This window comes from Maniola hyperantus, chromosome 20, assembly GCF_902806685.2.
Source record: "Maniola hyperantus chromosome 20, iAphHyp1.2, whole genome shotgun sequence".
Lineage (NCBI taxonomy): Eukaryota > Metazoa > Arthropoda > Insecta > Lepidoptera > Nymphalidae > Maniola > Maniola hyperantus.
Genome location: NC_048555.1, coordinates 13343868 through 13360321, shown reverse-complemented (window position 1 = coordinate 13360321; position 16454 = coordinate 13343868). Strand labels below are relative to the sequence as shown.

The following is a 16454-nucleotide window of genomic DNA, read 5'->3' as shown; positions in this document are numbered from 1 at the left end:
ACAAAATTTGAACCTTTAATTGTACGAAGGAGAAGGAAACTTAATGTCATTAATATAGCTGCAGCAAAAACGAAACTCTACAATAAAATCAACAAAATTCTCAATTTCCACACTAGTAAACAGTTTGATATTAAAAAAAACATTGTCTAAATGGTTACAAGAAAAAACGTACGACGAAACAGAATTACTTCTAGGAATATAAATAGGTAGGTTAAATTTGAAATTTGTTAATTGTTATTAAAAATATACACATGTACTCACTCACACATACATACACACACTCGCACTCACACTACACACTGATACACATATGTACACACACACACTCATACACACACACACACACACACACACACACACACACACACACACACGTATTTTTAAGTTTCATATTGTTGTTATAAGTGTTTATTTGTTAATGACGGAGGAGGGAGAGCGGGGACCCTGAGATACAGGTTTTGCAAACTTACTTCAGGGTCCCTGGCACAATTTTAAAGACCTTTTTAAACAAAAATAAATCATTTCATTTAAATCATTTCATTTCAAATCATTTCATTTCATTTCATTTCAACACAAAATTTATATTCATGGAGTATTTATAGTTCCATGATTCATCATCATTCATTCATTCATTCATTCATGAAAATTAAAAAGTACGTGTTTCAGAATTTCAAATCGATTTTTAAAAATTCCACTCGAGCAAAACCGGGGCGGGGCAGCTATATTGTCGTGTTTCAGGTACAACATGTAGATAGAGTAAATTTCGGTAATCTACGTGTTTTATATGTATGTTTATATGTGTTATATATGTTTTATGCTCATATTATGTTGATTTGCTCGGTATCTCGCTATTCAATATTAGCTCTCCGACACGACAGCAAATATTGACATTCGATACGGCAGCAGCTTGATGGATTGTATCTGCACTCAAATATTGACGCTGATTACATGATAACGACAGTATAGTTGTAATTACAAGGTACATCCCTTCTGAATGTACTAGTTGCCCGCCCCGGCCCGCCCCGCCCCGCCCGCCCCGCCCGCCGCAGCCTACCTATGTCATACATAAATATAAATAATATGTTCGATATCCATACTTATAAAAAGACTAGCTTATGCCCGCGACTTCGTCTGCGTGGACTACACAAATTTCGATCCCCTATTTTACCCCCTTAGGGGTTGAATTTTCAAAAATACTTTCTTAGCGGATGCCTACGATATAATAGCTATCTGCATGCCAAATATCAGCCCGTTCCGTCCAGTAGTTTGAGCTGTGTGTTGATAGATCAGTCAGTCAGTCACATTTTCCTGTTATATATTTAAGACTTATCCTGACTGATTGACCTATCAACACAAAGCCTATACCTCCCAGGCGTAGTGGCGTAGTGGCGTAGTGGCGTAGTGGCGTAGTGGCGTAGTGGTGAGCGCCGAGGTCTTATAAGCGGAACTGCCATACCCCTTCCAAGTTAGCCCGCTATCACCTTAGACTGAATCATCACTTACCACCAGATGAGATCGCAGAAAGGTTCTTTTTTTGTTGTGTAGCACTTACTAAGAAATACAACAGACATACTATTATAATTTAATACTTAATAGTGAAAATGTTACAAAGTATGATATAATGAAGTAGCAGTAAGCCGCTTCTCTGATAAGGAATTTGTATTTAAATTTTAATGTTTGATTAATTTTAACATTTAGGGCAATATTTTGACTTTTTAATTCCTCTATCTAACGCATGTATGGGCTTTATTACATGGGGGGAGGGGGGGGGGGGGGGGGGGGGGGGGGGGGGGGGGTTTAAAGGACAAACCAATAAACCAACAAATACACTTTTACATTTATATTATGCGTACTGATTATCTACACGACTATACGTATTGAATGTGATATGAAATAAGCCACGTCATTATCGTATTGGTTTGGTCCACACTCCACACTCCACACTCCACACTCCACACTCCACACTCCACACTCCACACTCCACACTCCACACTCCACACTTTACGTGTTCACACATTTTACTGATCATCTTGTGTTCACTTGAAGCGTACAGGAGCAAAATGATTATTTTCCATTAAAAGTTAGCCCTTGCCTGCGATCTCACGGTGGTAAGTGACGATGCAGTCTAAGATGGTAGCGGACGAACCTGGAAGGGGTATGGCTGTTTTTATTAAACCCACACCCCTTTGTTTTCTTCCCGACATTGTACCGAAACGCTAAATCCCTTGGCGGCACGGCTTTGCCGGTAGGGTAGTAACTAGCTGCGGCTAAAGCCTCCCACCAGACCAGACCAGAGAAATTATAAAATTCCAAACCACTGCCGGGAATCGAACCCGAGACCTCCCACTAATAAGACAACAGCGCTTACCACTGCGCCAGGGGACGTTAAATCTCTTGGCGGCACGGCACGGCTTTGCCGGTACAGGACGCGGCAGAAAGTAATGTACATCGGCCATTACAATGATATTTCGGCTTTGTAGAGCGTTGTCTCTGTCACTCATACCTATATAGCATTTGGTCGGTCTCAACGACAGAGACAACGCTCTACAAATCTGCTATCTAAAGGTCGATGTACATTAATTTCTGCCGCGTACTGCAGTTGCCTTGAAGAACATAGGAAAACTGAAGCTATTATAGAAAATGTAAATCTCTCTCGTAAAAGATACGACATCGATTAGCAATTTTGTTGCATCAATCGTTACTTGCCTGTAGTTGTAGTAATTAGCCAACCTTGTTAGTTAGTTTTGCTCGGCATCTTCATTTATTTCAATGACAAAAGTGGTACTTAAATGTTGGAAAATATTACAATTATAATTTGGCAGCTGTGGGGCAGATTTTTTAGGGTTCCGTACCCGAAGGTTCCCAACGGGACCCTACTATTCCAACAGACACAATTCCCAACAGATTCCTAAGAGGCCGGCAATGCATCGACGGTTCCTGTGGTGCTGCAAATGTTCATGGGCGGCGGTAATCACTTAACATCAGGTGACCCGCCTGCTCGTTTGTTCGCTATCTCTATTAAAAAAAACTATTACTAAGACTCCGCTGTCCGTCCGTCTGTCTATCAGCGGGCGGTATCTCGTGGACCATAATAGGTAGAGACCTGAAATTTTCACATAATGTGCATATCTATTGCCACTATTACAACAAATAGGTACCTATCTAAGTACCTACTAAGAATTTCATAATTGCCGCCACGAAAAAAAAAGAAATTGAAAGTGTTTTCTTTTGTAGAAATCTTCCTGTACGAGCCCGACTCGCACTTCAACGATTTTTTGTATTTCGCAGAGATGTAAAATGGGCACGGATTAAAAGTATCTCTTGTATCGTACGGAACCCTTCATGTGCGAGTCCGACTTGCACTTCACCGATTTTTCGTATTTGGCTTGTACAATGGGCAGGGAGCATGCAGGGAGAGTTTTGCCACATAACCGACAATTTCGATGTTACTTATTTTTATTTGTCTGTGGTTCACCACAGCGTGTCTTAGGTATGAGAGTTTTAATTTGCCACGTAGTTTACAAGCCAGGCCTGTAATAGCACGGTGTCTGTCTGTTGTTTAGCGCTGATCCCCGCAACGTGCGCTGAGGCCAGTATTTAGCTGCGCCCGATTCGTGACTTGTTTCCTTCACATGTGTAGCATACAGCGAGGCAAATTAAGTTGCCTGCAAATTACATTCTTAATACTTTGTGCATACCTATTATAGCTTGCTTAATAAGTAGGTTCAAGCTGTAGATACGATAGGCACAGATATCTTTTGAGCTTCTACCATTAACCCATCGCCGGCCCACTACTGAATACGGGGATTTATACTGTTTACACGCTGGCCCAGTGCGGATTGGCTGACTTTAAACGCCTTTGAGAACATTATGGAGATCTCTCAGCATGCAAGTGTTCTCATGATGAAAGCAAGTGATATAAATGCTTAAAACGCACACACCTCTGAAAAGTTAGAGGTGCATGCCCTTCTGTTATCTATACCCGAGATCGAACCCCTGACCTTCCGAATAGAAGGCCGAAGACCTAACCACAAGGCTCCTAATCTTACAATCGTTACTGATTAAGTCTCTGGAAGTAGTCCTCCAAAGCCCATGATTTCTAACATTGAATACAAACTTGAAATAATTTCCAAGAAAAATGGCTAAGAACCATGTTAAAGTTGAGTCCAAAACTCCAAATGTGGTCCGAAGTTCGCGATTTCGATCAAAACGGTACAACTACAGTAAACTTTCAATTGATCAATTTTTCATTGAGTTTTTTGCTTCTGTATTTATTTCGCACTGTTTTGTGCGAGAATTCCTCAATTGTAGGTTTACTATTAGCCGACGTAATAGGTACAGAACATACTTACCTACCTCTTGTTAGAAAAGAGCATTTCATAACGTTTTTTATTTATTTATTTTTATTCAGATACAGGTTAGAACTTGACTGCAATCTCACCTCGTGGTAAGTGACGATGCAGTCTAAGATGTTAGCGGGCTAACGAAGGGGTATGGCAGTTTTTAATAAGCCCATGCCCCTTTGGTTTCTACACGGCATCGTACCGGAACGCTAAATCGCTTGGCGGTACGGCTTTGCCGGTAGGGTGGCCACTAGCCACGGCCGAAGCCTCCCACCGGACCAGACCAGAAATTTAGAAATTATAAAATTCCAAATCCCTGCCAGGAATCGAACCCGGGACCTCCCACTAATAAGACCACAGCGCTTACCACTGCGCCAGGGAGGTCGTGAAAACGTACAGTTTGAAAAACTATGTTTAACTGTGATTTTAAGCATTGAAGGGCATTGAGCACTCTATTAACAAAACATTTCTTCTGTTACAGGTACATAATATATCCCGTGAAGTGACCAGTGCGAGCAAGTTTATTCTCTAAAGCAACACAGATACCGCCTATAATCCCGTGCCAAAAAAAACACAGTTCGCACCTAATAATTTCCGATCTATACGTGAATAGTAAACACGCTTCAAGTTATTATCGCACCAAAGTGAATATCCTCCAACTGCATACAGGTCAGGTACTAAACGCATATATATTTATTTTGGCCGCGTAGCGCATCATGATCACGTCTATTGTTGAGGTAACGGGTAAGTTAAGGTCACTATGAACCGCAAACTTTGGGTTCCGTACAAGAAAAGTAAATGTAAATTAACTTAAGTTGGCATTAATGAATAGTGCAGACTCTATCCTTTTCATCAGATTTTGACGTTTGGTACAGACTACAGAGATAGCTTACTTCTGGGCGACGGACAAAGACTACTATTTATCCTGAAAACCTAAGACTTCCCACGGAATTTACAAAAGCCCATTTGTTTTACCAATTTTGATGAAATTTGGTAAATAGAGAAATAACTTGCATCCCGGGGGCAGGCATTGGCTACTTTTTATCCCGAAAAATCGAAGAGTTCCCGCCGAATTTTAAAAACACCTAAATCTTTGCCGACAAAATTGCGGTCATCATCTAATTGCGGTAGTTTATTCCATGTTATTTAATTGATTTTGGTTTTATTTTTTTAGGACTTAGGGGGAATATCGGTAGCGCATTTTTAAACCCATTTACCTAATCTTATAAATAAAAATACCATACTTCAGAGTTTAAATTGTAAAAACATAATATGATTTTAATCAGTAAGTAGGTACTTTATCTTATCGAACATACATCGAAACTCGTATTAAAAACGTTTCAAGTTTAACAGGCTATAGAAAAACCTAGTGGCGCTCCGAGTGACAAAAACTGGTTATCAAAACAAAAAACCAGCTCACGCTTGACCATGTTTGGCTGAACGTCAATTATATGGGATGAGATCACAAGTTGGTTTGTTTGTAAGAGGAAATAAGGTGCCCACTAATACTGTACTTAAACTTGTAATACGGAAGATGCATTATTCCTAATTTATTTTGTAATCTTTCCGTGTGTCAGATTTTGGAAAATTGAATTAGGTATTAATTGGTATTAGAAAGTTGAGTGTTTACTACTAGCGTCCCGCCGCGACTTTGCTCGGGGGAATGTCTGAAACTCATTTGCTATGTGGGAGTCTAAAAAATATGCAAATTATTTGACTGTACAAGTTTGAACTGTACTTTTAGTTTTTCAGCTAGTTTATCCTTTTAATCTAGAGCTTTATTAGTGTTTTATTTACCTATCTATTTACTTACTTAGTATTAGAAAAGCTTATTTAGTTTACAAAGATGATGCCCGCGACCAAGTCCGTGTGGATTTAAGTTTTTTTTAAATATCACAGGAGCTTTTTGATTTTCTGGGATAAAAAGTGGCCTATGTGTTAATTTAGGATATAAGTTATCTCCAGGCAAATCGGTTCAGTCATTGTGGCGTAGAGGACTAACAAACATACACTTTAACATTTGCTCGTATAATATTAATCATTTGGAAACTTTTTGTAGTCAGAAAAACAGATGTTCAATAGAATACAGTCTTGAAGCGTGTATACTAAGTATAGTTTTCTATAGGAATGGCGTATAATTAAATGAAAAGCCAGAGTGAATCGTGCTAGACTCGCCCAAAAAACAAAGAAACAGTGGTTAGTACAAAGCAGTTACAAACCTGTTTGCGAAGTGCCAAGTACAAAAAAAGTAAGACGTTGAATGTAACTTGAAAATTTGCTAAGAAAACACTTTTAAAAGTGTTAAATAACAATACAGCAATATAAAGCTACAACATAATCTAAGAAAAATTTACCTAAAATAATTAATTCGTTTGTTCGTAGTACACTACTCAATATCAATACTATGAATAGGGTAGACTGACCTATTACCAGACACTTTATTTGTGAAAATTTTGGTCTCTCATGGATGTGAAGTCAGTTATATTGTGGTACTCTGGCGTGGACGGTCCCCGTCATTCGCTGTTGTTCGGTGTCGATGGTGTCGAGTGTCGTGCAGTGATGTGGTCGCGATGAAGCGCTCCAAGTCGTACACTTGGCTGTCAGGGCTGCTGAAGCCGAAGGCGGAGGAGGAGGAGTGGGGCGCGGCGCCGTGGGTCCGCGCTGAGGTCACCAGCCATGACAGGTTAGTGAGTGGACCTCTTTACCCTAACAATCGGGCCGATTCTCTTGTACACAATCTCTAAATTAAACTAAATTAACATGTCTAAATCTAGTGCTATCCTTTTCCGCAAGCAACATTATGAAAGGGATAGCAATAGATTTAGACGTGCCATTTTAGTTTAGTTTAGAGATTGTGTACAGCGGAATTAGCCACAATTTATTTTTTCTTAGCTAACTCAAAAGATAAACAAATTGCGCGTCGCAATAATGCGTATGAGGCGCATAGGACATTCTTACCTCTAATTAGTAAACAAAATCATGATACAATTAAATAAGCATATTTATTGTATAACGTCTAAAGCGCCGAGAAAATGCATCGCTTACTCGTACCTATCTCCGAGATCTTTGCTGCGATTTATTTACATAGAACTTTATGCAAATACCTTACTGAATGATCGCTAAGCTGTGTCAATATGACTGTAGCGAGTTCATTAATATGTGGGGAACGGACAATGGACGCCGCCGGCAGGTCACAGGTCGCCAGCCGTGAAGCTGTTGAAAGTATCAGATGATAAATCAAACCTGGGATCGCTTCATCTCGCTAATGACCTTTGACTCGCGAGACTTTAAAAGGCTATGATAGGCCATCGAATTTAATACATCTTTTAGGGTTCCGTACCTCCCCGACGCAGTACACAGTATTCTGAGCCCGAAGGATGCCATCCGCTGTCCGTCCGTCTGTCTGTCAGCGGGCTGTATCTCGTGAACCGTAATAGCACAGAGTTGAAATTTTCGTGTGCGAGTTCGACTCGCATTTGGCTGATTTTTACTTTCCTGTGGTATAATAGATATGTTTCGGAAAACCAAAGAATTCCCGCGAGATTTGTTCGCGTCAACTTAAACCAATAAGGATAAAAACGAGTAGAGACTAGAGACACGTATTATTCGTAGTGTAGTGTACACTAGTGACTAGAGAGACGGATCCAACCACAGCTATTTATGGTCAAAACAAAGTTAACAAGTATTAAGTTGTTATGACAGATGGAATCCAAATGTAACTGATATCCATCAGAGAGAATCAAGTCGGTACCTGATACATCTGTCTTTCGCTCTGTCGGTAACTGCGGTCGGTGGAACCGTCACCGACACCGACTCACTAGTCACTATTGCTTTCCATCTATAGGCAGTAAAGGTACAATACCTATACCACCTATAGTACCTATGGTCGCAATTACACCTGTAAGTTTTACCCTCGTAAGTCGCTTACATGACTAACTTACGACAAATTTACAAATGTAATATATACTCTTATAATAAGTGTCATTTACCTTAGTGAATTTCTTCGTTCGTTCCTTTCTTTCGAAGCCGCGGCGTCTCGTGGGATCGCGCTCGACGCTCTGACCACTAAGCTATGGGTTCGATTCCTGCCGGTCCGCAATCTTTGATATTTGTATTTAAAATTATTTAGAAATTTCCTTCAAGCGTATGTAGGTAAAACACTGTAAAAATTATAAAACTTAGTGAATTTGTTGTCAATTAATTACGTAAGCTACTTACGGCAGTAAAACCCACACGTGTAATTGCTGCCTAATATAATAATTGTTTAAACAATTAATTACAAGCATAATTTGCCATAATTAATAGCCAGCACCATTCGGGATGATTCTAACCTAACCACCCCATAAATAATCTGGTTAGTCATTTAGAAGTTATGGTGAAATAAAGAAACTCACATAGATACATACATATACATACATACATGAACCCTGAAAACATTAGGTGTACTCTTTTTTGGGCAATCGTGTACACAGTGTAGGGAAAATCTGAACACCAACTCTAGTTGTTTCACACGTTAACTAAATTGAATACAGCTCTCTGAATAACTGACTGTACAAAAAGTGGTTTTAAAGAAGATAAAATAAAATAAAAAAATATTTTTTTTTTTTTATTCGTATAAACTTTTACAAGCACTTACGAATAGTCGGATGCATCTACCACTGGTTCGGAATGCCTTTCGAAATGTACCCTATGTAGGTACATTCAGTACTCCCCAAATTTCACTGCCCAAGGTGGTAAGGGGAATCTTTAGGTTTGTAAGATCTAATCTATGCACAAGAATTGGTCTCTACTCGTACGTATTACGAACTCGTAGGCAAAAGTTAGTCGATATAACATAACTCGTACCCAATTTATTTACCCACAATATTATCAAGCGATAATAACCGTTATGTCTTGATGTAAAAGCTGATAACTGCATGAACGTAACAAAGTAAAGGGTATAGAGATGTGGACGCCGTGTTGCGGTTGGAGCATTCAATTCCTGGCCCCTGGGCCCTGGCTCAGGAGCGCGGAAGCACGTGGAAGTTACAAGCGTAAAGCGGAAATTATTAAAAAAAACTCATGAACTAATAATTAATATTTTCAATTTTCGAAGTAAGATATAATTGTATCGAATGGGGTATCATATGAAAGGTCTAAGGTTCTAAAACAGATTTCTATTTATTTTTATGCATCATAGTTTTGAATTATCATTAAAAATGTCGAAAACCTGTGTGTGACTAGTAGTACTGAACCCTCGTTGCGCGAGCCTGACTCGCACTTGGGCGGTTTTTTTTTAAATATATAAACTAGCGCTTGGCTGCAATTAGACCTGGTGGCAAGTGATGATGCAGCCTAAGATGGAGCGCGCTTGCCTTGATGATGCTTGAGGGGAAACCTCATACTGGAAGGGTGTTCCAAATCTTGGCGGTTTATCGTTTACTTCTAGTTGTGTTCAGTCAAACCGCTCAATATAAGCGTCAATAATAAAGTACATAACATAAACATCTCCTTAAAGGATTCCGAGAAATTCGATGACGTCCCTGGCGCAGTGGTGAGCGTTGTGCTCTTATAAGTGGAAGGTCTGGGGTTCGATTTCCGGCAGGAGCAATTTGGGAATTAATATTTTCTAAATTATCTCCGTGCCGTGCCGTAGCCGTGATAGTCTTCGGGAGGTCGGTGGTTCGATCCTGGGTAACTTTTGTAATCTGTAACTTTTCAGAGCAAAACATCGATCGTGTTCGACCTGCATACTTGAGAGTTCTCCATAATGTACTCAATGAATGTATGACGTCTGGCAATCCACATTTTGCTAGCGTGGTAGACTATGGCCAAACCCTTCTCATTCTAAGAGGAAACCCATTCTCAGTAGTGAGCCGTCGATGTTGATCATGATTATCATGTGCTATGTACTTTTCAATAAAGAGCGTTACGAAAGTGATAGCAATTTTAGTGTAGTACAATAGCCGCAATAATAGTACATGAAAATATCATAACCTATCATAGCTATCAATCTCACATAATCATGAGCAATCCTCTACCAAAAACTGATTCTTGAAAACTCAAAAACAGCCAAGGGGAAGCCGTCAATATGCAATCATTTCGTCAGCAATAAAAAACCCCTACCAAGGAGACATAAGAGAGAGGTAGTTAAGATTGTGCTTACCGAGGATCGTGCACCCCCTCGACAATCACCGCCAGTTCACAGTTCACAGTTCACACATCTCCACCCTCCTTCCTTGCTGGCCGCTGCCATGAGCTCGTAAAATCTTGCCTTACAATTATTTAAGTAATTCTGAACCTTATGTGCATAAACATAACAGATATATTTGGAGATATTATTCAAGCTAAACGTACCTACTCTGACAATTTCATTGTTTAATATTCTCAAACGACGGGTTTTATTTTCTAGTAATGTTTTATTTTCGATCCCATTTATACAAAGTTTATAGATAACTAGCTTATGTCCGCACTTCGTCCGCGTGGACTACACAAATTTCAAACCCCTATTTCACCCCCTTAGGGGTTGAATTTTTAAAAATCCTTTCTTAGCGGATGCTTACGTCATAATAGCTATCTGCATGCCAAATTTCAGCCCGATCCGTCCAGTTGTTTGACATGTGCCACAGACTGTGCTCTATTAATGTTGTATAGAAGCAGGCGTTATTTTGCGGAAATCCATGATATACAATGAACCAAAAGCTTAATTTGCTGTAATCCGCTGAAACAGATCAAATCTGTACGGTGCAACAAGCAGCAACAGCATGAGACATGCTGCATGTTGCACCATACAGATTTGATCTGTTTCAGCGGATTATAGCAAATTAAGCTTTTGGTTCATTGTCTATCTGCTAATGTAACCGAATACATCTACAAATCTATATCAGACAACTACATAATATATCTAAATATATAAAAGGAATAGGTGACTGACTGACTGACTGATCTATCAACGAACGGATCGGGCCAGGCATGCAGATATAGCTATTGCAAGGTGACGTAGACATCCGCTAAGAAAGGATTTTTGAAAATTCAGCCCAGGGGTAAAATAGGGCTTTCAAATTTGTAGTCCACGCGGACGAAGTCGCGGGCATAAGATTTGTATTTGTATTTATTTATTTATTAAAGAAGAATATTTGCAGGTTACAACAAGTTTGGTGCATTCATAAACTTTAAATAAGTTTTTCCGTACACCAGTGCCGTCGACAGTCGATAGGTACCTACACGTAACATTAATTTATTGTTATACTCAATACTTAACAGCTAACTAACAATTACTTAATATAAACTAACAACATTAAGCTAAATGTGGGTTATTTTAAACTTACTATACATTAAAAAGTATTTTAGACTTAATATACATAATAGGTAAAAAACACAATCATTTATATAATGTAGGTAGGTAAGATTATTATTATTATTTTTTTATTTATTTATTGATCAAACATAGGTACACTTAAACATACTTACTTACGAGAACTAATACATAAAATACATAATAACAAAACCAATTTGTTAAGTAGGTAGGTATACAGAAAAATCGACTGTCCCTAAGCTAGGTATACACCTGTGTTTTAGGCGACAGCACTCTCCTTAAAATTGATGGCTCATTTTATATACAAAAGAAAAGGAATCTGCATGTAAGGTAGATATTATAAAATTTAACATGTTTACTATAATTATTAGAACTATAACTATTGGTGAGTGTATGTGTGTGTTTGTGTGTGTGTGTGTGTGTGTGTGTGTGTGTGTGTGTGGGTGTGGGTGTGTGTATTATGTATTTATTTTGTAAATAATAATGTATATTTTAATAATATATTGTAATATATATATTTGATATAATATATTATATTAAAATTTCCAACAGCTTTTCAGTCTCCGAATATGTTCGTGTAAGCAACCATTCTTTAACTTTTTTTTCTTCTAGATAGTCTTCTATAAAGGTATTCAAATTCAAATGTATGTAGTGAGTGCAAGGAGCGCCGCGGGGCGGCTCGAGGCAATAAATCGCGAATACTCGACGTTATGAGCTCTCCGCGGCGGAAGCGGATTTACTCCCGGCTCCCGGGGACTGACTCCACTTTATTGTCCCCTTTCCCCTCTCCAACTGTGAGTAGACACATATTATTTTATGCGCTTACGATTTTAATATCAAGTTGGGAAACCAGTTCATATTTTCTGCATATCCATACTAATGTTATAAATGCGAAAGTGCGTTTGTATGTTTGTGTGTTTGTCCTTGCTTCACACCTAAGCAACCAATCGACTTGATTTTTGGCATAGAGACAGATAAAAGGACAGAGAGTGACATATAGGCTGCTTTTTATCCCGGCACATCAAAGAGTTCCCACGGGATTGGATAGGGTAGCCAGTAGGGTGGTAACTAGCCACGGCCGAAGCCTCCCACGGCCCACCAGACAAAAAGATAGAGTATAGATTAGTTAGATAACAATAGAGTTGTTCTCATGAATGCAGTTCTATAAATCCAAAGAAACAAGATGTATAACAGTCGCATAAGATGAAGAACAACGCAAATGAAATCACTCCAATCAGCCATGTTGCTGCAGCTGCGTCGTCTGCTTCATTGCCGTTGCACTTGCAATGTTGCAAAGGTCTGGTCAGACACAGAGCGCGGCGGCAGCGGCACGGAGAAAACGCCACACCAAACGCGCATGTCTGGTTTGTACCTTTCCAACCATTATCTATCAAACCTTTTGGCCGCTGCTGGAAAGTGAGCAGCGAGAGCGGATGGTGCCGTGGTAGTGGGACTGGTACAGTACGTCCAGTTATCCAACGACCAACACACATATAGGACTACCTAATGCCCGCGACTTCGTCCACGTGGACTACACAAATTTCAAATCCTTATTTTACCCCCTTAAATTTTGAATTTTCAAAAAAAAATCTTAGCGGATGTCTACGTCATAATAGCTATCTGCATGCCACAAGTCAGCCCGATCCGTGCTGCAGTTTGAGCTGTGCGCTAATAGATCGCAGTCAGTCAACTTTTCCGTTTACCTATATATTTAAGTTTTCTATCATCTTACTCTTAGGAGATGAAATTTTAAAATTCCTTTCTTAGTGCTCACTTAAGGAATTGCTATGCAAAAGGAACGGTGCGCAACTTTAGTGCGCAGGTTTTATGCCCGCTAAGCTGTATGCCCTCCTTCTTTTGTATTACAATTTAAAACTTGTAGACTATATAACGTTATAGACGTCATAGATGCGCTGCTCTGCCGCTGCGTGTTCAGTGCGTCCTACCCCTTAGTCGAATATCAGAGAGAGGAACAGATAAAGGCGTTAGCGGCGCCGCAGATACCAGTAGCCCTGTGCCTGGATCTTATCTTGTTTATTGAAGTGCAACTGGATACCTTGAAGCTGGGGACACTTCAAGACACTTGTAGATATAATCAGTAATATATTCACAGCTATGGAATTACTTGCTGTGTGACAAACTGATAGCGTTTAATAGTTTAATGAAAGTAATTAGCAAGTATAGTTATCGTGTTGTTCTGTTTTCATTTGAGAAAAGTGCTATTTATATAACTTTTTTTTTAATCTGATATATTTAGTAAGGGGCTTTTGCAGGTGACCTATATATGCCAGCCCCATCGTTACAAATTAAATTAAAATCAAACCTAATCACTAACAAATTCATACACTTTCATTGCCGAAATGCTCAAAGGCACCAAAGGTTTGTTTAAAATACAGTTGAAAATACCAATACCTACTCATAAAATTTTAATTTAGTTCACACATTAGTGTTCCTCTCAAATTGTGATAGCGAACACGCCATGCCAACAGTGTGAGACATCATCTACGTTACCACTTACCACATACTTCACAATTGGGAGAATCCCTTTTCCCATGCAGGTTTCCACACGATGTTTTCCTTCACCAAGTGTTATTATTGAATTGCTCAAGAGGCACATAACTCTGAAAAGTTAGAGGGTCGTGCTTGGGGTCGAACTCTGACCTCCCGCGTGGAAGCTGGACGTCTTAACCACTGGGCTATCGCGGCTGTAAATGATGGGTGCTTAATGAAGGCAGTTCAGACGATTCCGTTAAGCGCGCGTTTATCTGCACGCTCGTAAACCGACATCCCGCCTGACGTGTCCGCGGCCAGGGAACGAGCGACTTATTTGGAAACACTTGACATCACTACCCATGTTATCACTATCCATTTCACTACCCATCACTACCCATATTATATGTATATGCGAACTTTGTCAGCCCTAGCACAGACTACGGTCTATTTGGGCTGCAAACTGCCAACACTAGTCTCAACTGTTTATCTAGTGCTTTGGTCTAAAAGTGTGGTGTAAATTGTTCACTTTTCGTTTTGTCTAAATAAAAATAAATAAATAAATAAAATGCGAAAGTGTGTTTGTTTGTTGGTTTGTCTTTCAATCATGTCGCAACGGAGCAAGGGACATAGGCTACTTTTTATCCCGGAAAATCAAAGAGTTCTCACGGGATTTTCAGAAACGTAAATCCATGCGGATGAAATTGCGGGCATCATCTGACTGATTGACTGACTGATCTATCAACGCACAGCTCAAACTACTGGACGGATCGGGCTGAAATTTGGCATGCAGATAGCTATTAATATGACGTAGACATCTGCTAAGAAAATATTTTTGAAAATTCAACCTCTAAGGGGGTAAAATAGGGGTTTGAAATTTGTGTAGTCCACGCAGACGAAGTCGCGAGGATAAGCTGGTACTGTAAAAATATACAATTTCAGAATCGCTGAACGCATGGCCCGCCATCAGCACTATCGCACGACATGGCGTGGCCGCGGGCGACGCGCGACGTCGCCGCGACTGCCGAATATAAAGCGCACTTTATATCGAGTGGCCCATTTTATATAAAGTGGCCCATTTGATATAAAGTGGCACATTTGATTGTGCGGCGGATGGATGTTCCGTGGTTCCGGCCCGAAGCTCCGTAACTCAGTTTTTACGTCGCGAGGGGACAGAAATCTGCTACTTTACGACTGACGGAATATGGACGGAATGAATGTCGCGTATAAACTTCCCGCGATGTCTATTAGGTACCTATCTGAGAGATAGGTATATCTACAATATACATATATATCTTAGTGAGAGTTAGAATATGTTTTGTGAGTATGAGTAAATTTTTAGGGTTTCGTGCCCTAAGGGTGCTAACTGGATCCTATTACTAAACCTTTGATGTTTGTCCGTCCGTCCGTCCGTTTGTCTGTCAGCGGGTTGTATCTCATAAACCGTGATAGATAGAGAGTTTTGGTAGAGAGTTGAAATTTTCAGTGTGTATTTCTATTGCCGCTATAACAAAATAATAAAAACCAAGGTGGTGTATTTTAAATGGCCGCCATGCATTTCTGTAAAAATAAATAAACAGTAAGTATATACTTAGTGTTATATCTTGGTACTGAACCCTTCGTGTGCGGCTCGGACTCGTACTTCAACGGACTTTGAAAGTATGCAATTAGGTACCTACTTATTGAAATTAAAAAAGTGAGCCTCTGGCCTTAGAAAAATTCCAATTATTATTATTTATTTAATACCAAGTAGTTTAATAACTATTTAATTGTGAGTAGAAACAGATTTGAATATTAACACGAGGTCGAACAAAGGAAATGAATATTATTAAGTAATAATAAAAAAGTAGAGAACGCTCTTTGTCATGAAGTTTTTTTGTCCGACAGTGAAGCGGACATTATGAAAGTTTCCCCTTGAATATATTTCACGAAGAGTGCGGCGCGCCATCCATCCTCGCCGGAGCTGAGTACCGACAGAGCCCGCGGGAGGCAGAGGGCGCTCCTAATCCGAGTTAAAAAGAAAACTCATTTATCGTAGCGTGGAGGTTACGAGCTATGAACAGTACTACAGTGCCCGTAGTACAAGATTTTACGTCTCACCAAACGAAACCAAATTCGAGAGTCGAAATATTTCCGCGTTACAGTAAAATGGACCTAAACAGCCTTGAATTGAAGTCAAATATTCAATGCCACTGATTTTAATTTCGCAATGTTTCCGCTTGGAGCGCTGGCTGTAGAAGTGTAGACAAACTTGAGCTTTAAAACAAGTCATTTAAGATCCAGTTTACTGTAACGCGGAAGTATTTCGACTCTCGAATTTGGTTTGG

The 16454-nt window shown here is 39.6% G+C and overlaps 1 protein-coding gene across 1 annotated transcript in view; it reads left to right on the top strand.

The window, feature by feature from the left end:
* Positions 1-6879: 6879 nt before the first annotated feature.
* Positions 6880-16454, top strand: part of LOC117991625 (protein prickle-like) — a 363781-nt gene continuing 354206 nt past the window's right edge. The window contains exon 1 of the mRNA XM_069505430.1: positions 6880-7026. Within this exon, the coding sequence (XP_069361531.1) occupies positions 6914-7026 (113 nt within the window). The 5' untranslated portion in view covers positions 6880-6913. The remainder of the gene's footprint in view (positions 7027-16454) is intronic.